The sequence below is a fragment of the Hirundo rustica genome, chromosome 9, assembly GCF_015227805.2.
Source record: "Hirundo rustica isolate bHirRus1 chromosome 9, bHirRus1.pri.v3, whole genome shotgun sequence".
NCBI lineage: Eukaryota > Metazoa > Chordata > Aves > Passeriformes > Hirundinidae > Hirundo > Hirundo rustica.
In genome coordinates this window covers 18,928,957-18,954,375 of record NC_053458.1, presented here as the reverse complement: position 1 = coordinate 18,954,375, position 25,419 = coordinate 18,928,957, and the positions used below count along the sequence as shown (strand labels likewise).

At 36.0% G+C, this 25,419-nt stretch overlaps 1 protein-coding gene across 15 annotated transcripts in view; it reads right to left on the bottom strand.

Moving 5' to 3' along the window:
* Positions 1–25,419, bottom strand: part of LOC120756434 (hornerin-like) — a 72,966-nt gene that overhangs the window by 23,334 nt on the left and 24,213 nt on the right. For 8 of the 15 annotated variants that reach the window (XM_040072805.2, XM_040072810.2, XM_040072811.2 and 5 more), the window contains exons 1-33: positions 25,292–25,353; positions 22,391–22,586; positions 20,146–20,282; positions 19,761–19,852; positions 18,811–18,919; positions 18,135–18,161; positions 17,735–17,770; positions 16,920–16,964; positions 15,889–15,930; positions 15,688–15,729; positions 15,126–15,164; positions 14,263–14,298; positions 13,593–13,631; positions 12,953–12,970; positions 12,371–12,406; positions 10,917–10,958; positions 9,952–9,981; positions 9,651–9,698; positions 9,307–9,348; positions 8,995–9,024; positions 8,679–8,714; positions 7,437–7,472; positions 7,089–7,127; positions 6,757–6,786; positions 6,008–6,049; positions 4,783–4,815; positions 3,327–3,347; positions 2,852–2,893; positions 2,636–2,671; positions 2,482–2,511; positions 2,093–2,140; positions 1,479–1,508; positions 236–274 (exon numbers count right to left, since the gene is read on the bottom strand). In XM_040072805.2, coding sequence (XP_039928739.1) covers positions 236–274; positions 1,479–1,508; positions 2,093–2,140; positions 2,482–2,511; positions 2,636–2,671; positions 2,852–2,893; positions 3,327–3,347; positions 4,783–4,815; positions 6,008–6,049; positions 6,757–6,786; positions 7,089–7,127; positions 7,437–7,472; positions 8,679–8,714; positions 8,995–9,024; positions 9,307–9,348; positions 9,651–9,698; positions 9,952–9,981; positions 10,917–10,958; positions 12,371–12,406; positions 12,953–12,970; positions 13,593–13,631; positions 14,263–14,298; positions 15,126–15,164; positions 15,688–15,729; positions 15,889–15,930; positions 16,920–16,964; positions 17,735–17,770; positions 18,135–18,161; positions 18,811–18,919; positions 19,761–19,852; positions 20,146–20,282; positions 22,391–22,586; positions 25,292–25,321 — 1,578 coding nt within the window. In that variant the 5' untranslated portion in view covers positions 25,322–25,353. Of the gene's footprint in view, positions 1–235; positions 275–1,478; positions 1,509–2,092; positions 2,141–2,481; positions 2,512–2,635; positions 2,672–2,851; positions 2,894–3,326; positions 3,348–4,782; positions 4,816–6,007; positions 6,050–6,756; positions 6,787–7,088; positions 7,128–7,436; positions 7,473–8,678; positions 8,715–8,994; positions 9,025–9,306; positions 9,349–9,650; positions 9,699–9,951; positions 9,982–10,916; positions 10,959–12,370; positions 12,407–12,952; positions 12,971–13,592; positions 13,632–14,262; positions 14,299–15,125; positions 15,165–15,687; positions 15,730–15,888; positions 15,931–16,919; positions 16,965–17,734; positions 17,771–18,134; positions 18,162–18,810; positions 18,920–19,760; positions 19,853–20,145; positions 20,283–22,390; positions 22,587–25,291; positions 25,354–25,419 lie in introns of those variants that run through there. The other 7 variants (XM_040072806.2, XM_040072807.2, XM_040072809.2 and 4 more) reach the window with 7 other exon arrangements.

Sequence of the window (25,419 nt, the reverse complement as noted above, 5' to 3'; positions counted from 1 at the left end):
GATTTTCATGTCTTTTTTCTTTTCTTTTTTTTTCCCCCCACATATATACTTTTTTAAAAAGATTTATCCAAAGAGCAAATACCCTAATTTTATTTTACTTTTCCCTTATGAAGGATGATTTTAACTACTATAAACATAATTAGGGAAAAATTAGTATAATTAAGACAGATTAGGTATAGTTAGGACTAAAATCCTATAAGCAGGCAGAAAGTAAAAGAAAAAAAGTGTTACTTACTCGGGCAACAACAACCTTCTTCTTCGCACAACCAGAACGCTGCAAAGGAGCCACAAGCCTGTTAGTACTTGATAGCTGTAGCTGTCTACACGAAATATTTTAGCAAAAATCTACTGCTTGTCAAGGTGATATTTGGAAAAGGCAAATGTCCAGAGATTTCATTTTATCAGCAGTAAGAGTCTTAAAAAGCATATTCTTTCTTTTCAGTTTCTCTCTTTCAACAGAAGTTCCTGCTTAGGGGAGTCTCCCTCAGCTGAAGCACTGTAATTTAGTTTAGAATCTGTATAAGGATCCTTTCTCTCTCTTTTTTTTAGTGTTCCCCATCCTTCTTTGTGAGAAAGTTTAGAAGCAAACTCTTTTACAATGCCATACAGCCTAGATAGAGATAACCAAGGGAATACTAACATCTTTCCTTGGCAAAGGAGGAAGTGAGGAGGCTCCTAAACAGGGCTTGCTGATGAAGGATTTTTTTTTTTTTTTTTTTTTTTTTTTGGATAATTTTGAATTGAACCTAGTGCAATGCGTTCAAGGTAAATACAAGCCAAAACAAAAGATGTTTTCAAAAGGCCTCTGTACTTTCTAGAATACGTTTGGTGCAGTACTTAAGCACTACAGAGGAAAAATAGGGAAAACAATGAAGCAGAATAGTAAAGGACTGAGAACTAAAAAGGCGAGTAGCTGATGACAGAATGTTACTGTAGATGGCAGCAAAACAAAAGGAGGCTGTGACAGATGGAAAAAGCTTTTCTATGAACAGAAAAACAAGTGGAGAAAATGTAATTTATTTTTGCAACAGTGTATTTGCTTGGTCACAATCTATTCATGTTAATCACAGTTTCTGCTTGCAGGACAGATGGAAAGTCTTGACAGAGAGAGTAATACTGGGTAATACCCATTAAAAATGTTACTTTGCAACAGCAGCACATGTGACATTAAATCTGAATGAGTGAGAAAATCTTGAGATGGCTATGTGCCTCATGTACTCAGGTGATTAATTCCCAAAATATCCAGTAAAAGTGGATTTATTATAAAGAAAATGTATCAGTATATATTCTTAGAAGTATTGTGCCATTTGAAGTAATTGTGCAGCAGCCTTGAGAACAGAGAAATAATTAACTTTTTAAAGAGTGTTATAAAGCAATCATATACTAAAGGTCCACAGGTCTAATAAAGAAGTGTTCAGTAACTAACACCATCATTAATCATTAGAATTTGAACACTACAGAACAAACAAAGTACTTACCTGGCTATTGGTACTGTAGGTACTGTCATTCTGGAAAAGAATACATTATTTCATTTTTAAAGAATTGTTTAAATAAAGTAAGCCTAAAGAAAACTAATAATTTCTGATACTGCATACAGACATAACAAAACACCACTTATTGCTCCCATTCTCCACAGTTTTGTCTAAATTAGTTCAAAATTTTACCCTTCCAGTCTGAAGAGCATTGTAATAACAACCTTAGATGGGTACAAATGTAACATGAAAAACAGTGGAATATCTGTCACTTCTTGCATTCACTGTATGGACTTAAAGATTCCCTTGCAGGGATTTTTGTTTTTTTAGTTAATGTAAAATGTACCCTTAGACTTTGAGGAAAGTATCTGTTACTGCAAAGCCATTGAAGTGTTTTTATTCATATTTCATTTCATCAAGTTAATTGCATTTAAAAGCACTAACTGTATTTGTAAGCATATATATTTTCAGAAGAAGAGGCAGTTGCTGAAACATTTGGTAGTGTGGAAACTCAGCATTCTTTCTGAATCGTTCTACTCCAAAGACTGCATCTAGCAGAGCAGTATTTTCTCATCTACATGAAAAATGTGATGAAAATATCCTAGGGAAAGCATACTCACATCATCACAAGCGTTGGGATTATTATCATATGAGGAATCCTGTGAGTCCTAGAAGGACAGCAGATACCAGTTATTTCCTCACAGAAATGAACTGCTAGAAATACACTTTCCTCTTTACTCTACAAGACAGAAGAGAAGCTCATGCAAAGAATCTGAGTTAAATTAAATCAGGGTTTTTATAAGACAAAAAGGAGCCAAATCCATAGCTGCAACAGTGGCTGACAGGAAATGTTCCAATCTTCAGTAAAGAAAAAAAAAACCCAACTAAACAAAACCAAACCACGAAGAGCACAGAAACAGTTATGCTTTATAAAATCTTTGAGAAAGTTGATGCAGGGACTACAAATAATATGTAAGGAAAAAAGACGGAGAAAGAAAGAACTACTTACCTCATAATAGGTGTCTGAGGATGATCCTCCCTTTAAAACAAACAAAAAACCCAATAAAAATTGGATAAAGTTAGAATATAAAAATCCTGATTTTGAGCAGAGGCTGAAGTTTATATGAAGTGATGTATAAGTAGTGAAATAGAGTATTACTTACTTGGCCCCCACCATAGTTTTGTGAGTAGGAGCCATCCTATAAAACAAACAAATATAAACTCTGTTTCAGAAGAAGTTGTGATTTGGTTCAAATGCTGTAAACCTGGAATAAACAACTGCCTAGGATTCTTTTGAAAAAATACAATTTTCAAGGTATCTGGATAAATTATCAAAAATTATAAAAATTCTTACCAGGAGAAAATCAAGGTCTACTTACCTGGTTATCACCATAATTTTGGGAGGACGATGATCCACTCTGCTAAGAAACAACAACAAAATAATTAGAATTTACGTCACCATATTGCTGATCAGATATTGATCAGTCATCATAGAAGTTAAAACCATCATAAAATCTCTGGAGGGGGCAATATTTCCTTGGCTACCACCGTAGTTTTGTGAGGAGTATGAACCACCCTGTGAGAACAAAACAGCAAGTCATAATGCCGGAGAGCGGAATTTTATCTGAGTGCATACAGCTATCATAGGTTGCTGAGTTCTGTGGAAGTCTATGCAGCTTCCACTTTTATGTAAGTGGAATTTCAGAGCTGATAAAAAGTGTGTTTGCAGAGAATGACTTACAGGCTGGGCACAGAGAGACTCTGGAAGAGTCTGTATCCCCATGAGCAAGAAAACTAGTGTGGGTTAGAATTGCTTTAAACATTTTTACCAATGGATAATAAAAATACACTCACCTGACCACCCTGTGATCCACCCTGTAAATCAGACAAAAATACTTTAGACACTCAGTGTTTGGCCATGGAATATTTTTGATGAAAGCTATGATACTTGCTTAGGAAGAGAAGAAGCAGAGGCAGATATACAACATGGATATAATTTCTAACACAATGAGCACAGATTGCCAGTAATGCAATGGTAAATACTAAATGAGACATAAATCAAGGAACCTCAAACGTTTAACTTCAAGTAATGTCTAGTGCACAGATGAGTTCCATTCTGAACACTCCCTAGAGAATGTATCTTCTTTTCTCCTGTAGAAAACCTGATCTATACAAATGGAATTAATTCATACAAATTCTCCTGGCAGCATTATTGCACAGAAAGCTGTGACCGGTGAGATACAGCGGCCTTGAGGAAAAGGTTTTAAATAAAACACTCAGTATGTTTTAATGTGCCCTCTGTAGAGAGGAATGCAACTCCTTCCAGTGAAATCAGAAAAGACATTTGTAGAAGTATTAGTGTCAAAAGTGCAGAATAAGAATAGTTAAATACTGAACTATTGAAGTGAGTGGGATATTTGCCATTTGCTAAGATGGGACTGAGGCTTCATTCAGAACAGTCAAAGAAAAATTAAATGAAAAGTATTATCTTTCAATGTTCTAGAAAATTTTGGAACAAAATGTCAGCATTTTCTTTAGTCTTAAGAAGAAATAGGTCCTCTTAGAAAAAAATAAAAGCTATTATAAAATATATACCTATTTAATATATAATTCTTTCATGTTACAATAATGTATTACAGACAGTGCATTGTATATACTGTACCACAGTATAACCATATATTGTAGCAACATCTATGTTGCTATGTTGTTTGCATATTTATAAATATAGTATACATTTATATTGCTAAAACACAGCATTTGTTGAAGCCAGTAATCTATCCAACTCTTCTGTTTCTTGTAAAAACTCAGTAAGAATTTTTAAAAGTATCATTAATAAAAAGGAAATCATCAGTTGCCTTCTTCTGCCTAATTTTTAACATCACAGAGATGGCTTCATTTAACATAGCTGGCATCTTTTAGGATAGTGGTTTGTAGAGCTCCATCTATAGTTCACGGCACAAACTCAGTTTGTTTCAGGGACCTCAAGTGGCAGTCCTAAAATATTTTCTGGCTTTTGATAGGAGGAGAGAAGCTGGTGATCTCCAGCCCTGATTAAAGTCATGCCAGTTAAAGAATTCTGCAGCAGACTTCTTCTTTTTAGAATGTGGCCTTAATGTCCTACAGAATTAGACATTTCAAAATGTAATGCAAGAAAAAAGAGGCAAAAAAGACTCCAAATAGTGAGTTCTAATCTCAAAATTCATAAGATTACATGGATTTGTGCAATATGAATCTGAATTGGGGAGTAATTGGATTAGTGGCAAAAATAGTTTCAGTTGCATCTTAAAATAAGAGGAGAAAGACCATTTACCTGGTGGCAGGGATTGCTATCATAGGAGTAACCCTGTCAAAAACCAAATAAACAAAAAGGTAAATGCCATTTCTCTTGCAAAGTAGTTTCCTTAAAATTTCCTGTGTGAGAATTAGTGTAACAAACCTCAACGTATAACTTTACAGAGACTGAGTTTAATTTTATTTAACCCTTTAAGTGTGTGGCTTTACCCTCTGTCACTCTCACATTCCCATACAAACATCAAGACACTTTCACACAGATGATCAAATGAATACTTGTGAGCCACACGGAACGAGGTAGGTTGGTAATTGATGTCTCTCTATATCATCCTAGCTCCTCTTGATTGGTAAAGATGAGTTGCTGGTGGGGTTTTTGGAAGGAACTGTTACTGTTTGGGTGACCACCTATCTAAAAGTGACCATCAATCTCTTGCTAGATTCATCACCATGGATTTTAGGCGAGGCTTCTGCTCAGAGCCGTTCATTTGCCTGGGTATATTTTGTGATAACAGCACACAGAAAGAGTTCTACCCTGGTTGTCACCGTCCCATGATTACAGCACAGGTCTTCTCTTGATAAGTCAACTTGTGACACCCCTTAGCAGAAATCACCCATTCTTCAGTGTTTATCATTTTCATTGCTGGTAACTATGTTCTTGTTGCACTGCTCCTTGTGATGCTTTCAGATGCATTTCCATTCACACCTAACTTACATCAACCCTAATATTTCTGCTAAAAATATTTGCTTTTATACTATCATTCTGGTTGCTTTCCTCAATATATTTATTCAAACATGGGTTTACTATTGGCCTTATCCTTTACGCTTTCACCTGGAACCTCATCAAAGACATTGTCTTTACATCATTTCAGACATACAAGCTGAAATAAAACCAGGATGAAAACTACTGATTTAATTCTTATTCCATTTGAGCCACTTTCCAATCCTCTTGTTTTCTAGAGAAAATAAAGGGAGCAACATCCAAAAATTCCCAAGCAAAGATTTTATATACTTATTGAGTAGACAGATTGTCTTCCATGTGCAACTCTAAATGGGACCAGCCACTTCATATTCATTACAACAGACAACAATATCAGCCTTTCTTGCCCTCTATGCTAGCTAAGTTCATGTAACAATGAAAACAATAGATTTCAAACTAACAAACATTATAAAAATTACTAAAAACATATCACTATTGCAAGGAAAGCTGGGTCTAGTTTTCAAATAGTTTGGAGAAAAAGTCTTACTTGTCCACAACCACTGCTGCCACCGTAAGAAACAGATCCACCCTGCTTGAAAAAAAATATAAAATAATAGCTCATGATCCAAATATTCCTATTCTCTATTTCAAACACAGATATGAATTTTCAAGGGCTTTAGATGTGAGGCTGCTTCAAACTCAACTATATCCTACAGTGAATTATCTGGTAAAGTAGTGAGTATGTTGAATATTAAAGGGTGTCAAAAAGCTGACATTGATCAGATTGCACTCCCATGCACTCCCTTCTACAGGGGAAAGTGCTGCTTCAGTGAACCAATTGTTGCTAGAGCCATATGAAAAAGCTCACAAGACTTAGTTCTAAAGAGTTACTTACTATATTATTTCAAGTAAGAAACCACAGAATTCTCAATACATATATGGGAAAGTCTATATATGCTGTATAATGACCAATGACTAACTGAAAATTATCTGTCCATAGGAACTGCCTCCTTGAGGCTGGGAGCCCTGTAAGGAAGGCAAGGCGTCATTTCTAAACAGCTGCATAAGCATAGTCCCAGCTCAGCAGCAGCAGAATCACAGAATACCAGAAGGAAAAGCCCATTTCCATTAAAGGGTCCTCTCTACTATGTTATTTTTTCCATCAGGGTGTTTCAGTGGTACAAACCAAATCAAGGATTGCTCAGAAACACTGAGAAGGCAAAAACCACCCCAAAGCCCAGTTACAGGACAGGCTCCTACAGAAAAGCTCAACACATTTCAGCAACAAGGTCTCACCTGGCCGTAGGACTGGCTGCCTTGGGAACCCTTTAAATAAAGAGAAGATAATTAACACCTTGACAAGGAGGCTTCTTTGGAGAGCAGGATGATTATGGAAATAACAGCTGCATGCAGGATTTCCCTAAAAGGTTCTTCCTGTGCCAAAGGACACAGAACAGTATGCTAACAGCTGTGCACCTGTGCAGCACATTGCCCTATTCTCAGCAGAAGCCACAGCCCAAATTGAGGCACAGACTGCCAAGGGAAACATCACTCTCAAAAGTCTGCCAGTCATGCCAGTCACAGAGAGATCAGGGAAGAACTTTCTACAGAACAGCCAGTTTGCTTACCTGGCCATAGGAGCTGCTGCCTGAGAAACTTGGTCCACCCTAAGACAAGGACATCATTTGGTTACTTCCCTTTCAAGTAAGGGATCCAGCCTGCATTAGCAACAGCAAGCAACTACATCCCAAAGCCATGCAGGGCAGTATGCAGAGCAGCCATCTTCTGGCTCTCACAAGGATGCTGAGTGTGATGATTTCACACACTGGGATTCCAGATCAATGAGTAGCACAACCATAAATACTGAGTGAGAATAGACACTTTCAGAGAAAACTGTCCTATGAAGTTCAAATTCTGAGGGATTGCTAAGTGCCTTTACAGTGCTTCTGTAATGCACTATTCTCTCTTATGCTTACCTGGCCATAGGAACTGCCACCTTGAGGCTGGTACCCCTGTATGAAATTAATGATTGATTCACAGTTACTATATTTGTGAAGCAGATGCCTCTCTAATGTCTATTTTTGGGGGTAGAAAACAGAATAAGAGAATGTACAGACGCTACTGCTTAACTAGAGTTATTTTGATATTTTTTATTCTGGAGCAGTAGGTGATCACAATGTTTACTGAATGACTATCATAGAGTAGATTGCCATCTGTCTCAGACACTAACTTATAAGAGTTTTCCAGGAAGGGACACAAAAAATTTTTATTATGTGTATTTTTTCTTCTGTTTTTCAGTCAATGGGCTTAGATGGCTAATACTGCATACTAGGTGAATACTGATTTAATATATTCATATTTTTCATTGGCTCCAGTTGCAAAATTCCCTTCTTCTGAAAGAAAATTAGCTTGGAAAATAGTTTTTAAAAATTAGGAAATAATCTTAGAAAAAATATAGGTTCATAAACTGGAAACAAACCAATACAATTCAAAGTGGCAGGTTGAATAAGTTAGCCAAGGATAACCATACTTAAAAAAAAAATCTCAGTAATATAAAGTTACTGTGGTTATAATTTGTTGTTGCCATCTGCTTTCAATATAATCTCAAAAAAGTGTAGTTGTTTCATGTGCATGCAGACCTGTGCCCAGCTGCCTGGGAGAGTTATAAAGACAAGGATTACCAAAAAGTATTTGAACCATCCTGTCGATCTTTGCTATCTGATACAGAGATCCTGACGAAATTCATAGCTATCATAGGGCTGCTTTAATTTACATAAAAATTGTGAAGGGAGGTAGACATTCATTTGTTGCAGGTTCCAAGACCGACTCTTCCTTCAGCTGAGAACCTGGCCCCATGTTCTTTAGTGTCCCAACACTACTTTTACCGCTGAGAGCAAAGGAGGCAGCAAGAACTGACTATAAATTTGTACTGTGTCATCAACTGAAATGGGAACTGCATCAAATAGACTTTTTCTACCATTAATTTATAAAGTTCCAAACCCATGGTAAAGGTAAGATAGCAGAGGAAATCTAGGATTCCTGTATCTATCCATAAAAAACACAACGGTCCCATTCCCAACAAAATATTTTAAAGGGATTCAGAGATATATTGGTTAAAAATTCATCACAAATTAAAAACAGAATATTTTAAAATCTTCTAACTTTTCAGGGCAATGATACTTGACTTTCTCAAGTGTTCTATTCTGACTGACAATTACCTGTCCATAGGAACTGCCTCCTTGAGGCTGGGAGCCCTGTAAGAAAGGCAAGGCGTCATTTCTAAACTGCATTTCTAAGCTGCATAAGCGTAGTCCCAGCTCAGCAGCAGCAGAATCACAGAATACCAGAAGGAAAAGCCCATTTCCATTAAAGGGTCCTCTCTACTATGTTATTTTTTCCATCAGGGTGTTTCAGTGGTACAAACCAAATCAAGGATTGCTCAGAAACACTGAGAAGGCAAAAACCACCCCAAAGCCCAGTTACAGGACAGGCTCCTACAGAAAAGCTCAACACATTTCAGCAACAAGGTCTCACCTGGCCGTAGGACTGGCTGCCTTGGGAACCCTTTAAATAAAGAGAAGATAATTAACACCTTGACAAGGAGGCTTCTTTAGAGAGCAGGAAATAACAGCTGCATGCAGGATTTCCCTAAAAGGTTCTTCCTGTGCCAAGGACACAGAACAGTATGCTAACAGCTGAGCACCTGTGCAGCACATTGCCCTATTCTCAGCAGAAGCCACAGCCCAAATTGAGGCACAGACTGCCAAGGGAAACATCACTCTCAAAAGTCTGCCAGTCACAGAGAGATCAGGCAAGAACTTTCTACAGAACAGCCAGTTTGCTTACCTGGCCATAGGAGCTGCTGCTGCCTGAGAAACTTGGTCCACCCTAAGACAAGGACATCATTTGGTTACTTCCCTTTCAGTAAGGGATCCAGCCTGCATTAGCAACAGCAAGCAACTACATCCCAAAGCCATGCAGGGCAGTATGCAGAGCAGCCATCTTCTGGCTCTCACAAGGATGCTGAGTGTGATGATTTCACACACTGGGATTCCAGATCAATGAGTAGCACAAGAGTGAGAATAGACGCTTTCAGAGAAAATTGTCCTTCGAAGTTCAAATTCTGAGGGACTGCTAAGTGCCTTTACAGTGTTTCATTTCTGAAATGCTCTATTCTGTCTGATGCTTACCTGGCCGTAGGAACTGCCATAGGAACTGCCACCTTGAGGTCTGTAGGCCTGTAAGGAAGGTAAGATATTTGTAAACAAAGCTGTATTGTCTTAGTACAGCAGCAACAGAAAAGTCCATTTCCTCTTAAAGTTCCTCTGTACTATGTTCTTTTTTCCATCATGGTATTTCAGTGGTACAAACCAAAATCAAGGACCACTCAGAAACATCAAGAAGGTAAAAAAACTGCCCATGCCCTAAAGCCCATTTAGAAGACAAGCTCCTACAGAAAAGCTCAATAAACATTTCAGCAAAAAGTCTCACCTGGCCATAGGACTGGCTGCCTTGGGAACCCTTTAAATAAAAAGAACATAATTAACACCTTGACAAGGAGGCTTCTCTAGAGAGCAGGATGATTATGGAAATACACTCCATGGGGATTTCTCAAAAAGCACAAAGGAGATAGAGCAGTCTGGTAACAGCCCTGCAATAGATTGTCCTGTTGTCATCAGAAGCCATGACTGCCAACCTTGAGCACATTGAATATTCATGCTGTTGAATAGTGATCTCCCTCTTGCCCTGATCCCTAAAAGTCATACCTACCTTTTTGAGACAGTTTTCTGGTTGCACGTAGTGCTATAGAGAATATTGTCAGACTTTTGCATACTTTTGCATCCCTCCTACCCCCAGCCCCCAAGAGAAGGAAGACCTAAAGAGCCTTCATTCTCGAGTTCATGCTATGAATATTCTCAAGTTTCAATTTGCAATAATTTATGGTGACACTGGGTGAGTATTTTCTAAAATTCCCCCACTTTTTTTCCACACAAGTAGCTTTATCTTTATAGCTTTAAACAATGCTGGAAGACATTGCACATAGTTCCACAATTATGATTTTTCTTCATTCTTGATCTGGCTCAGCAACTACCCTTTACAACTTTTGCAATTTGAGATCTAATATGCATGGGCTCTGAATCTATCAGTATAGGGCTGGTGGTGTAATGAGCCTAGAATCGCTGCCTCTCAGGGCCGTGACCTTTCTGCTCTGAGTGGAATACACTCATTTCACATCAAACCATCACACATGGAAATGCATGTGTGAGCATCACAAAAAAAATCTGTTGAACACCAATATCAGGTGGCATTTTCATGAGCAAAAGCCAGGGAAATAGAAATACCTGCACCTGTGAAATCCATTTTTAAATGCAGAAAATAATTTATTCCTAAATTGTGCTAGCCCTGTTTAGGGGACGTCTACAGGAATATTTAGAATACTTTTTAAGTTTACTTACCTGAATATAAGTACTGCTGCTGCTTTGCTGTTTTTGTCCACTCTACACAGGAACCAAAAAAGGCTATTTATTTTCAAGAGAAATTGCTTATGCACTAAGCCATTTCAAGAAGCACCTTTGTCCTATCTACTAGACAGTTTGAAAGCCACAAAGAATTCATCACACCTTTTCTTACTTTATGACATCCCCAATGTGTTATAAAATGTATATAAAAATCCAACAGAAATCAAGTGTTTAAAGCATTTATATATATATATATCTTGATATGATTTTCTTAATGAAAATTAATTGTATAATACATCTTTGTGTCATATTGTGATATCTGAAGTGAATTAAAATAATTCTGCCTTTCAAATGTACCTCACAAACTACCTTAAACTCTTATCTATTTGTATTCACAGTATGACTGATTTTTTTATTAATAAGCACAACAGACTTTTGACAAAGGCTTTGCCAAAACAAAAATTGAAAAATCCAGTTATTATTTAATGTAAGGAAAAGCCACTGCAAAAAATATTTTGATTCCCACTAAATATTTGGATTATGAGAATAAAGTATTTTTTATATTTACACAATGAAAACAGTTAACCTGTGAAATCAAAACACTGTACATTTAAAGTCAGAAATGAAATAACAAGGAAGTCTTATTCCTTCCTTTGCCAGCATTCATCAATAGTCATGGAAGAAAATAATGCTGTACATTTTGAAAACAATGGTTTTGGAAAGAGAAATTTCACCTGGGGTAACCTGCTACTGATTTTTCAATGAAAGTGAGAATTTGTTGTTGTAGTCTGATGGACTGGCATCTAAAGGACTGACTAGTCATTAAGAGCGGGATGGATGCTACAGTGGTGGAGAAGCCAGAAAAATATGTCTGAATGATATTCCTAATACTTTATAAGCATGCTCGTAATGAGATTAGATTGCAATCAACTTTCCAAGTGCCTGGTTATCGAGAAGCAACATTACAAATACAACAGTTCACTTAAGCATTAACAGCAGGATTTTAAAAATGTAATTCTGGACTGGGTGTTTCCATTTAAAAATGGGCTGTTTAAATGAAAATGGAACTGTGCAGGTTGCAATTTATGTTTGATTTGATAGCGACTAACATTCAAGCTTTAGTTCTAGAATTCCATCCTCCTTCCTGAGCAGACCAAGATGGTCAAATTTTGCCAATTTTGAGAGCACAATAGAATTTGTATACAGAGGTTTTCAAAATTTTTAAGTATAAAAAACAGCTGAGATAGTCTTTATTCATCCACCAGCTAATATATCCCCTCTGCTGTAGTCACAGAAATGCCCTATGCCACCAAACTGCAGTTTGTGGACATCTAAGATATCTCTAAGTTATCCAGACTTATGTGTTCCCTAAGAGACAGGAATTATTACTTAGTTTACTAAGACAAATCTTCATTTAAAGCTCAGGTATAATGGAGAAAAAAGGAGTCTACCTGTACTATGATCCTTGTGGCAGAGCTTCCCAAACTCTGAAAAGAAAAATCCAGAAACAAATAAACAAAATGTAGCAACTTGATTGACTTGTTTAATGCAATGCACTCACACAGAAAATTCTAAGTTGAACTATTTAGCTTGTGAGAATAAAGAGAAAGGCCGTATGCATGTTGTACTGTGTATCAGCTCACCACACCCAGCATTAAGCTAGTTTTTTACTCTCAGTTCTGAAGGTCTGGGGAGGCAGACTGGCCCTAATAAGTAATTTTCTACTCTTACATCTTCTGTGGAGAGCAGCAGAGCACAGGTTTTGTGCACCACCTTTCTGCACCACCAGTCAGCTGGGCTTTTCCAAGTGTGGGGAGGGAAGCTGAGACGTCATCCATTGCCTTTTCAACCTGTCCCACTGTCACCTGCACTGCATATACGTCAGCATATACAGATCCACTTCCTCATCCAGGCAATTTTTGCCAAATTCTGGGGCATGAGGGACAAATATAGAAGAGTAGCACACACCATCCTGAGACTACTGGTTTGATTCTGTAAGAACTATTAGGATACTATAGGAATCACATGCTTACCTGAGGGAAGGTGTGACGCTGCAAAGAAACAGGAAAATCTCTCATTATTTTGCACAGGGGCTTGCCCAAACAGAACATTGCAGCAGAGAAAGGGAAAAAGGGCCCTTATATTTCAGATGCACTACATAGTGGAATGTGAAAGAATTGTGTAAAAAGGATGGTATAGGATAAATGCATCTTAAATTTATTCAGGTTAGAGCAACATTTTCTGTTAGAAGTTAAACCTCTATAAAATATTACATTATAAAAGCTCACTTCAAGCATCTGAAGGCTAAACTTAGTTCCAAGTAAGCAGAGTGGAAATGTAATAATTTAAAAATGAGAATGGAAGTGAACTTACAGAAGAAAATTGCAATAGAAACAGAAAATCAAAACTATTCAGGAACACATGCATACATGGAGAGACCTGGTGTCAGCAGCTAATTCATTGTCTCTGCAAGTATTAACAGCAATCACAGAACCACGAGGTTTGTACCTTTCCTATAACATGCCTTCCCTGAAGGCAACTATACACACAGGGTAAATCCTGCCTGCCAAAATATTTCTGAAATATTCCTCCAGGAAAATTTCTGAAAAATTAAAAATGTAGATATTTGAAAGCTTTTTGGGTCAAAATTATTTGTAGAGAAAAACAGCTTACCACAGGTGGAAAAGGGTTGCTGTTGGCAACGACCACAACCTATGGAGAGACCAGAGGGAGCTGTTTACTCACCATAGAGATTATCTAAATTGTTAAATATGTCAGAAAAATGAAGAATATTAAAATTTTAAATTTACAAATTCTGATAATAATGCTATGGGAGACCCCTTTTATAATTTTTTTTTAATTTAAAAAATTAATGTACATTACCAAGCAAAGAAATATATATTTATGCATAGTTTGCACAGAAGTATAAGCAGTTAGAAGATTTTCCCCAAACCACATAATGATTCAGTTGTAGAGGCAGAAGCAAGATTTCATTTCTTGTACCATATCTACTGGCCTGTACTGTGTGCCCTTTTTGATCCTCAACTTTCCACCCCAAACTAGAACATCCATTTATTTTGCCTTTATGCAATATTATGCTAAAAAAAAGACTTGCTATTGAGTTTTTTTAAAAAAAACTTAAGCCAAATGCAATAATTGTATCTTCTGCTGTGTTAATGTTTTGTCATTAGAAGCTTTCCCCACCTCTAAGAACCAAATCAAATCAAATCAAATAATATTAATCAATCTGGGTTAAAACCTTGAAGGGTCTTGACTGAAATAACAGGAGTCATGCTAAATTATAACTGTAAGAATTATTTTCCCTTTGAAGAAGAGTGCTTACCTTCTTACTGGACTCTGAACTGCTTGAAGGGACAGACTGTAAAGAATACAGAATTCATTTGTTGTTTAGATAAATTAACTACAGCACTATTCTCCACAAGAATATTACAGCTATCATGATACCCCTGAAGTACCAAAGAAAGTAAGAGTCTGAAGAAAAATACAAATGTATTGGCAGTTAATAAAGGAACAACTGCAATAAATCAACTGGTTTAAATTTTTTTAAAAGCCCAATTATTTTGCTAGTTTTACAGAGTACTGTATAAAACCTGCAAGTTTCATCAAATTGGAAGTTTGTATGAAAACTAATCTATTGGTAGGAAAAAAATATTAAGCTCTTCTACCTTCATTCAAAAAAATCAACCCAAATTCCAGAACCCATCTGCTCAATTTAAAAAACCTACCATTGCAATAGAATCTGGGAAAACTGGGATATATATGTCAAAACAAGATAAATTGATAAAAACAATGAAGCATAAAATAATGTGCAGTGATGTTTTGCATTTCATCAAACAATAAGTAGAATTGCATAAGCAAAATAAAAAAAAAACCTTTTTAATTCTTAGTAAAGATCAAAGAAAGCACTGACTTTTGGAAAAGCATAATAAAAGTAACTGGTGTCTATTTATAGAATAAATATAATTGATTTTTGGTGGAAAATAGAAGTAGGGATATAGCAACAAACACCAAATATGTAATTCATCTAATGAAGTTATTTCCAGATATGATCATTACTAAATCATTTGAAGAGAGTTTGCTTTTATCCCCTTCCACAAATTTAATTATTGTTTAGTAAATCTGGGCATAACTGCTTAGCTTTTGAATACCTTAGGAGCCTAGAAACATGTTGGAAAACACAGTTACCTGGCCATAAGTAAGACCACTGCCGGATAAGGATGCAGTCTGAAATAAAAATATAAATCTGGTATTTATTTATGCAATAATTTTCTAATGAACAAATTGTCTTCACGTGAAAATGAAATAAATGAGATGGACAATAGAAATTTCTCTAGTAATTAAAGAATTAATATGCAAAGATTGTAAAAAAATCCCCAATAATATTCCACAGTATGCAATATCCAAAGAAAATAATTTTGCCTGATGGAAAGCATTATGCAGTAAGAATTCTGAAATTTTAGTAGGGAAACAAATTAAGAGTTTCTAATAGGTGATAGTATGTATCACCTATGTGTACATATACACCTTAAAACATAAATTATTAGACTTTGAGGAACTGGCAGTGTAAAACCTTTTAATTTTGGGTTGCAATCTCAGAATAATACCTCAAGCTAACACTATTTTCCTGAATATATTTAGGAAGACTTCAATAGCTCTACAGAAGAGAATCAAATGCAATTTTCAACAAGAAGAAGAGTTAAGAAGCATAGTAGGAGACAGTCAGTAAAAAAATCTATAACCAGCTTACATCTCTGCAGGCTTGTTGGCTATATGCACCAGCAGCACCTCCCTAAGACAAAAAATAAACCAGTTATTTCTCATCAGTATTTGCTATTTGTAAAACAGACTCCCACATGAATATTCATTAAATAATGCAATTGAAAGCTAGGAGTTACTATGATTATAGTCATGCTGGGGACAAAAAGGAAAATGTAAAACTAGTGCTTACAGGGCCACATCCACTCTTGCTTATTGTGTAGACGACTCCACCCTGAAATAAAAGCAGAAGACAATTATTTCCATATAAAAAACTTAAATGGGCAAGACAGAAAAAACCCCAATGCCATGCTGTTTATGGCATGAAACTCCGTGCAGTTGACAATGTGTATGTACAAGCAAGGGACAAGCAAGTAAAGAGGTTACCAGTTCACTGACACTGCCTGTAATAATTCTAATTTAGTGTGAGACATTAGTCACCATCTGTATTTCATATAACTTTCATCAGCTTTGTCACTGGTCATGAAATCTTTCAAAATTTTACTGAATGGCTCATATTTTATAAAAAAAATAGTGACTTCAAGTAGTTATATGACAAGATGAGAAACTCAACTATTAGAAAAGAACATGTACTACATATTAAAAAAATACAAGGAAGAAAACCAGGTTTTAACATATATAGCAAAATAATTTGTATTTCTCTGTATCTGGTAATTCATTACAAGCAGTAAAGACTGAAGAAATGGATTACCAGATAACTCACTAATAAATATAACCACCAGTGAGTAAGAAATATGTCCTTGATAAGCTCAGTTCAAGAAACTGGAGACGTATTTTCTAAGAGTTAAAGAGAAAATAGGTGTATTAATGGCATAGGAGATAATCAACTAAAAACCAAGTGTACATTGCCGTGATTAATGAAGCGAAAGTGGTGACAATGCAGACATGCCTACCACAGAAGTGTTAAAAGACTAACTAGACAGTGATATCCCCAAATTTTCAACTGCAGATATAGTCTGCTGTTCAAAGCAATACAGACATTAAATTGGAGCAAGCTACTGAGTTCAACAGAGTGGAGGCAGTAGAACTTAGCCCAGGTACGAGCATACTGCTGGCTGGATGAATACCCCTGCCACTCTGGGTTAACTAGGAGAGAAGATATTTCAGTAGAGTATTAAATCACCTCACTATGTAGTTACAGAATTTTAGTCATTCAGGGTTACTGCAGGAAAACATACAAATGCTGGAATTTAGGTCTCATACCTGACTGCCTGAATAGCTGCTCTGAGAGGAACCAGAAGGTCCAACCTGTAAAGAAACCAGATTGGTATTTATTATCTTGCTAAAAATTTATTTTTATATAAGTGATTTTCAGGAAAGAAAGTTCTACTTGGTGGGAAAAGGACGAACCTGAGAAGTAGTTCTCTATGACTTCATTCCACAAACAGATATTAAAATTATTTCTGAGATGTTTCAAGACAAATAATCAAAACTGTGCCAATCCAGCTGTTACAAGCAATGTAATTCTGCTCCTTGCATCCTTTTTTATCTGAACTCATATGCTTGATATCCATCATTGAGGAGATCTACACCATCACAATCATTAAAAAGTAGATGAACTATACTAATATGACTATGTAAGCATAAGCATATTTGCTGTTAAAAAGCAAAGAAGGAAAAGAGGCTTCTTCACTGAGCTGCCAGTAATAGTTTTCAAAGAAAAAAAAATCCAATAGCTATATTTTATATCTAGATCATGATTTTCAAAAGGCAAGGTCTCAGAGCTGTTGAAATATGTGATCTTGAACAGCAAGAAAACACTAAGAATAAAGAGCAAAAAGAGAAAAATTAAAACTTCTCTTACAGATCTACTTCAGATTAGAAGAGTGAATCTGCAGAAAAAAATGGTAACAAGGCTGACAGTTTTGGATTTCTAATCAACAAAGGTAAACTAACAAAAAGAAAATTAAATCATGTGACAAGGGCGATAAAGACATGTCTAGAAGCAACTTTTGCCTAGGCCTTGAGTTCTTGGGCAGTTAGCAGCACGTCAATGTCTATGGAGAAGGAATATTTACCATGATGCATCGGCCTGTTGAGTAAGTCCCTCCACGCTGCAAGAGAATACATGTTCCAGTTACTGTTTATTGACTGGTGCAAAAATATCAGATTACTTTAAACAGGAAATCAACTGAATTCACATTGATTTTCTGAGTGAGGAAATCAAGTGTTTCCTGGCTGACAATATATTACACATTTTAACAATGTCATTTGCAAACTGATGTTAACTAATTAAAAATACATTCAAAGCTGAAAACAAAAAATGAAAGCATAAATGACATCTTGCTAGGAAAGTAATTTGAATGGTACAATAGAATCTTCATGCTACATGCTACATGAAACAACTGGACCAGTAGGAAAAGAATTCTAAAACGGAGGTAACTGAAAATTGGGAAATTGAAGAAAAATTGCTCTTACCTTGTTACATTCTAATTCTATCAAAAGCTGTGGGGGAAAAAAAAAAAAAAAAAAAAAAAAAAAGGAAGCATTTAGAAATTATTTAGTGAAAAGAAAAAGGCAGCTTATAGGAAACAGAAAATACACTTTGTGAAGTGAGAGACTTAAGAGATGTGTTCACTCTTGGTTACATCACAAGTTCACATAAAGCAGTGCTGCTGCAGTCCAATACAGTAGATTCAAGGAGACTTTCTTTACTTGAGCTGCCAATGTTTAATATGTTTCATATATATTATGTTCAAACATAATTCTTGGCAAAAAGAAATTACCAACTCCTTTCAAGAATATGCTACAGTTACAGTTCCCAAGGGCTGGGACAGCAGTTAAGAACAGCACTGTACATCAGTAGTACAGTTCTCCTTATATCCAATTTTACTTTCTTTTTTTTGCTTTAAGACGTGGATTGTTTTGATAGCTAGATTATTACTTTACACATTTCTGTGGGAGAAAAATAATATTTAATTTTTCATCACTTTAATAAGAGGATTAGGCAGTTAAATTAAAATTATTGAAAACATCTAATGATTTTGGCCATCTTAGTTAATGTAAGAATGACAACAAGTGTATGTCTTGTATGAAGCCAAAGATACTTTAATTACTATATTAATTTCTATCATTCAAATACACTAACACATACCTTCCTTTTACTTTTTCCTGTTGCATTAACTGACTCAGAATGTGTTGGTGTGAGAGTTTTACTTTGAATTCCAACCCAAAAGTTCTCTATATTTTGAACAACAGTTGCACTAGAAAGAAAACAAAATAATTTATTTTCTATCAAAGTATTATCATCCAGCACAATTTTGAAGGTAATTAAAACAGATGCTGAGAAGAAGCAGAAAAGGAATAGACACTCTTTGAAGAAGCACAGACTCCAGTGAGGAACACTGGCTCAAATGTCCACAAGAATTCTTTTACCTGTTCTTGGTATTCCTCAAGATTTAATGAAGGAAGGCAAAAATGGCCCTATCATAAATCTGCACTTCAAACAATACAAGCTATCAAATATTTAGGTATTTTCCAATGCACTTCAAGCATGCATTTGTTAGAGTAGGTGGTGTTTTTACAAGCTTTTTCACGTCTGCAAAAAATGTAGCATTAAAAGTAGGCTAAATAAGTCTCCTGTTTTCATAGGTCAGAAGTTCATAGGTCATACACTTATTTTAAAATTTATACTAGAAGAATTTACATCAAATTACTGATCTGCCACTGTTCAAAATCCAGAAAGGTATAAGTGACTAGAATCTGAATTTCATTTTTTCAGGGAAGGAATTACAGTCATATTGTGTTGCTGTTGTAATTAAAGAATTCAAAGTGTAAAAAGTGGCTACTTGAAGATCCATTAATAGCATTATGCTTAATGGAATTATACATTTACATAAATTAAGATCTTAGGACATTAACTTTTGCAATTATATCTTGAAATGGAAATCATTATTTAATGAACATAATGTGAAGTAATGGCAAAGTGTTAAAAAAGCTATGATGGGCAGGAATATCTGAAACAGCAACACAGGTCTGTCTCAACATAGAAATAAAATTTCAAGGCAAAAAAAAAAAAAAAAAAAAAGAAAAAGAACTATTTACATAAATTGAAGCTCTCTAACATCCTGTGGAGCAATCCATGTTGTTGTAATCTTCTGTTTCACATCTGAATTGGCATGACTTACTGCTGAATTCTGCGATTAAAAAGAAATATGTATAATTATATAAGATGCAAGAGTGACTTTTACCCATATTATTACAGAAACTGTCTCCACTACAACAGGTAACACTGATGTCCTCCTACAAAGAGCCAGGAATTTCTACATTAGGTTCATACCACATATAAAGCATAAATGGAGTTCTTGAGAAAACCTAACCTTTTGAACTCTACTGATGAAATAGCTTTGCTGTATAAAGAATGATCCCTACCTATATTATTTAAAAGAAACCCAAGCTTCAGTAAGTATTCCAAAGACTGCACACATACCGTCATGTTATGACATTCCAAGCCTTTAGTGTTTGGATCTGTAATTTTAAAAGTACCAACAGGAACATCTCCATCTATTTCTCGAGCTTGTAGATTAAATCCTTTAAACCCAGCATCTCCAAGTGCTTCTAGAGTTACTGTGAAAAGAGGCATTTTGAGAAATGTAAATTTCATATACCACTAATGTTTAACTGCCTAAATGTTTACCATGTAATTTGCTTCACTCCAAGGCACGAGACTGCATTGTGCAGAATTCTGCACAGTTCAGAAATTACTTTAAGCTCTGTACAATTCTAAAAACCATTTAAAACACTTTCTTAATTATAAGGACAATGAGAATAAAGCCAAAGGAAAAAAATTGGAAAGGCGCTTCTCTATAAAGAAATATGAAATTTATGGTTTACTGAAAATTTCAAAAAGAATTCTGCTCTGCCAAATGAGCAGTGGCCCTACTGACCAAAAGGTTATTTATTTTCTGTCTAATTAGGCCTACAAAGTCAAAACTGCTACAGGAGAAAGAGAATTTCATTTCTTTCTACCTCTGTTTTACAAGAAAAGGTTAGCTTTTGCATAAGGCTGAAATGCAGAAACATTTTTTTTTACGTATTACAAGTGGAAAGATAGAAACTACAGTTTGGCTTCCATGTTCTACATTAAATATGAAAAGTTAATAATTATATGAGCTAATCAATTTTGTTACTGAAGGAGCTCAGCAGTTTCCTGCTTTGCTATGATCTGTTACAACTTTTCTTTGCTAATTCCATTACTAGGGACTTTGGCAAACAAAACTAGAATAATGGTTTATGAACAAAGATATCTGTCATCATTAAAACCGAGGGCAGATGAACTGGGAATGACACAAAAATCAAGGCAAAACACAATTACACCTTGATAATTTAGAACTTCCAAACATCTGTGTAATTAGCTTTTCAATTTGTCATCAACTTTCAGTCCTAATTCACTACTTTTCCCCAGGTGTCCCAGAAGCAATGGCATTGAATGCAGAACTAAAGGCAGCAAGGATGACCTTGGAGTGGCACATGGCATGTCACAGTGAAACTGCACCAGCCGCAATGGAAGGGGACATAGTGCAACTCCCTGAGACCAAGAACTGGGCCCTTACAGCTGGGAGCATGAAAAAAGCATGGCTAAAAAAAGCCATGATTAGGGGGAAAAAAGGCACAAAAAAGGGCAATGTTAGTAGCATCTGGGATTCAACATTTTTGTCATGATAAATCTCATTTAACTTGCTGAACAGTCTGCCTCTACTTAAATCCATCCACCATTTTTCTGTCAATAGTATTTTAAATATTTAAAGAGTATTTACAGAGCCCTCCCATCCTTGAAGGAGCTCTTCACGTTTTCCCAAGAAGGGCAGCAGTAACAGGACTCTAAGGCTTCTCCATTCTTCACCCTATGCATCATTCTCCATGGAAGTATGTCCATGCTACTAGGTTAAAGTAAAACAAAATCCCAGCTTGAGAGTAACTACTTGTGAATAATGCTTTTTTTCAGCTACTGAGATCCAACAGACATAGGACAGGTCACAACTCTCTTCCAATTCCATGCTTCTTCCAGCATGAATGGCTAGAAAAGAAGCATTCACAAGTTACTTGAAGTGTGACAGCACCATGAGATGGCATCATGGTGTGGAGAAACAAGGCTGTTAAGGTGCTCCATCCAGAGAGCAAATTGGGATTAGGAAGATAACAAGGTGGTTTAAACCACAATAGCTCCACCTCCTGCAATGTGATGAAATCTGGGATGCAGCTTTTAGAAGGGTGACTCAAAATGTGTCACTCTTAAGTTGTCTCATAGTGCGTCCCGGATTTTTATTTTCCTGTAGGATGACAGCATGTGAAGAACTAATGAGTAGGATCCCTTTGTATTGCAGAGGCCTGATTCAACAGCAAATACCCAAATACAAAGGTAAAGAGCAACTAATTATTAGTCCAGTTTGGCCAGCTGTCCCACTTAATTTTAATTTTGTGACAAAAATTACATCATAAAGTTAAGATGTATTTATTAGATAAAGATAAAAGAAAGAAAGAATGCATTTTCAGTTATACAAGTATGTACATACAGATATAAAACATAAAAAAATAATAATATCTCAGGTATACATGAACAAGATTGAAGTTAAAAAATAAATTATCTAGACTGAGAGGGAAATGGGGGGATTTTAATGAAGATTGGTAATTCTGGAAGACATGGAAAAAGATTTTATGTCATTCAGATTGTTTACCTTGGACTTCATTTCCTGGCTCAAAGTTATCAAAAGATACAGCAATAATATATGGTGGTGCAGATGACTGTGGTTCAGCTTCATAGTTTGGTAACAGAGAATCACAATCAATTGAGGTATTTGTCTGTGGAAAACCAAGGATTCCAGGCAAAAATATCCCACAGATCAAAAAACCAAAGCAGGAGTGCCTCCTCATCTGTGGAAAAAAAGACAATACAGTTAATAGTAACTTTTTTTAAAGTAGTTGCCATGTTTGGCAAATATATGCTTTTCCCCAGGACAGGAAACAAAGCAAGCCTAGAAAGCTGCTCTTTGCATACATGTATTTTGAAGAAAAAAAATTAAAATACTTATATATACTGGCAGAAAAGTGCAATAAGAGACACAAATATCATAATTTAAAAATACTGAATTATTAATGGAAGTTTAAATTTTCAGTTTACATGTCAGCAATCCATTAACAGCCATGCCTGCTGGCTTTTAATTACACCTTTGAACTAGAAAAGTACTTAAAACAAAGTTCCTTATTACTGCACCAGCAGGTCTGTGTAAGAACTCAGAGGGAATCCTTGCTCTCTCAAATTGTAGATATAACCATGATTAGCATGCTCTCCTTTGACTGCTTTCCCCGCTCTCACTTCCAAAGGATGGTTGAGAAGTCTAGTTAAATGCCCTGGAGTACTCTTAAAGATTTTCAAAGTATTTGTTTCCTGAAGGACTCAACAAAAGCTTTCTGCAAAGTCCTCCGGAACTTCTAAACAGTTTAAAAATGCTAAATTACTAACGCATGCTTCGTATTAGTAAAGAATAAACTATAACCAGTACAGAAATTCACAATAAATAACTAAGAGACAAGACTGAAGTCCAATCTTCCAAGACTGTCCATGAAGAAAAAATGTATTTTCTTTATAGTTCACTTGCAGTATTGACAATGATGGTAAACTGTTTCCAAGAAAGAAAGGGAACATTTCCGAATAGTATTCTCAGGTGTTTAATACCAGATTTTCCAGCCTATGTTCAAAGTCTGAACATTCAACTATGGCACTACATAATTTAAAAGGCCATTACATCTTATGAACAACTCACTCTTCCAGCTACAAAATTGCTGATAAAACTGCTAAATCCCCAAAAGTATTTAATAATACTATTTTACATGCCGTCTGCTACAGTATTGCCTTGTGTGACACAACAGAGAGTAACAGAAAGGATGGAGATATTTACTTGTATTTTTTAAAGCACTTCAAACACAATGTAAGAGATATGTTAAATACATACCATGTACCTTTTATCTTAATTCATTCATGACTGTGTAAGATCATTTTGGTTTTTATGTGCTAATGAAATAAGTAACAGAAACATCTGGAAACAGGGGGAAAAGACACAACTTTGAACATTCAGGTACTTAACTCTGAACTGCAACAACTTTTTAAAATACCACTGAGTCAACAAATAATAAAACAGGTGACTGTGAAAGGTTGAAAGATTTCCAAGTAGGAGGATGAAGGTTTGCATGGTGTCACAATAACTCAGAGCAGCAACCAGGAAAGTGATAGACGCAAGTTATTGTGTCTTTAAAGCAGATGAAGACTGTACCTCTCTAAAGCCTCATCAAAGTATCACTTTAATGGGATCCTGGTAAGCATCATGTTTTGGTATCAGCACGCTGGGTGTGGTTATCCAATCTCTTGTGACGATTTTGACAAGGCCCACCTCTAATTATGTTTTAAATACAGCATGTGGGTGCCATTATATCAACAGATGCAGTAAACAGTGATTTAATATGAACCAGTCTGTGTGTTGTTGAAATCTCTGCCTGACTCATGGAGAGGTGGAAAAAAAAGTCTGTTTCTAATTAGATGTTCCATTTCAAAGCCCAAAGTCCTAGTTTAGCTAGGACTGGAAAATTGTTTGGAACCGCACTCTGCCATGAAAGAAAGCCAGTCTGAAATCTTTCCCCTTCTTCTTGCTAGAAAAGAGCCAGAAATACAAGTACAACGTGTTGAAACATGGCGGAGATGCCTTCTCTTTGCATCAGGTCTCTGATTTAACAGTTCGAGAGGTATTCTAAGAGTCTCATCATGTCAACTTTTGGAACTAGCTTTTAGATGAGAAAGAGAGATATTAGCATCTTAAAAAATTCCAAGCCCAGACTTGAGGCAGAAAACTTCCATGGAATTCGAGTTCCAATACTTACTCAATGCAATCATGTTACCTTGCATCACATATTTTACATTTTCTCCATGAAAAATGTAAAGAAACAAAACCTAAATATTTATAAAATAGAAGCACAGGGAATTCTGGCAAATGAATATTATTTGCAAACTTCGAATAGGATATAATTATGAAAAATTAACTATATACTCAGTTCCTTCATCTGATGGAAAAATTCTAATTATTTTCTTTTATCACAGATTCAAACCTTTCTCCCTATGAGTCTACATGGCCCTCACCTTTCCAACACCTGAGCTGCTACCTAAAGAATCCTCTTCCATATTTAGTCTAATACGACTTCAGGCCAGCAATTAAATCCCTGAGTGCTAGTTAGCTAATGCGTTCAAAGTCTATTGGACTCAGGAAGAGACACTTTGGTGGTTTGCTCCTCCAAAGCCTTAGGCGAAATTCTGAATAGAGGCAAAAGTTGTTTTAAAAGCTTTTAAATATAGAGCATTTAATTAATATGATAAATATCTTTCCATCATTTGAAAAACATGGTCCTTGCAAGTCCATCCTGCCCACAATTTAAGATTAATTCCTGTATACCCCTTTCTATTCCCATGTTTTATGAGTATTTTTCTCCTTCTCCTAGACATCCCTGATGAGCCACAGACTTATTCTTTAGCCTTTGAGAGTAAGCATCACCAGTTAGTGTGCGCCCTGTCCACCACATCCCCACCAACACACCTTATCGACCAAGTGCTGATGCGTGGGCATCCTCCGGTCCCTCTGTGGTCAGTGTGGAGGAGCTGCAGCCGGGCAGTGCCAGTGCCCCAGCAAGATGAGACAGAGGAGGAGGAGGGCTCGGCCAATCC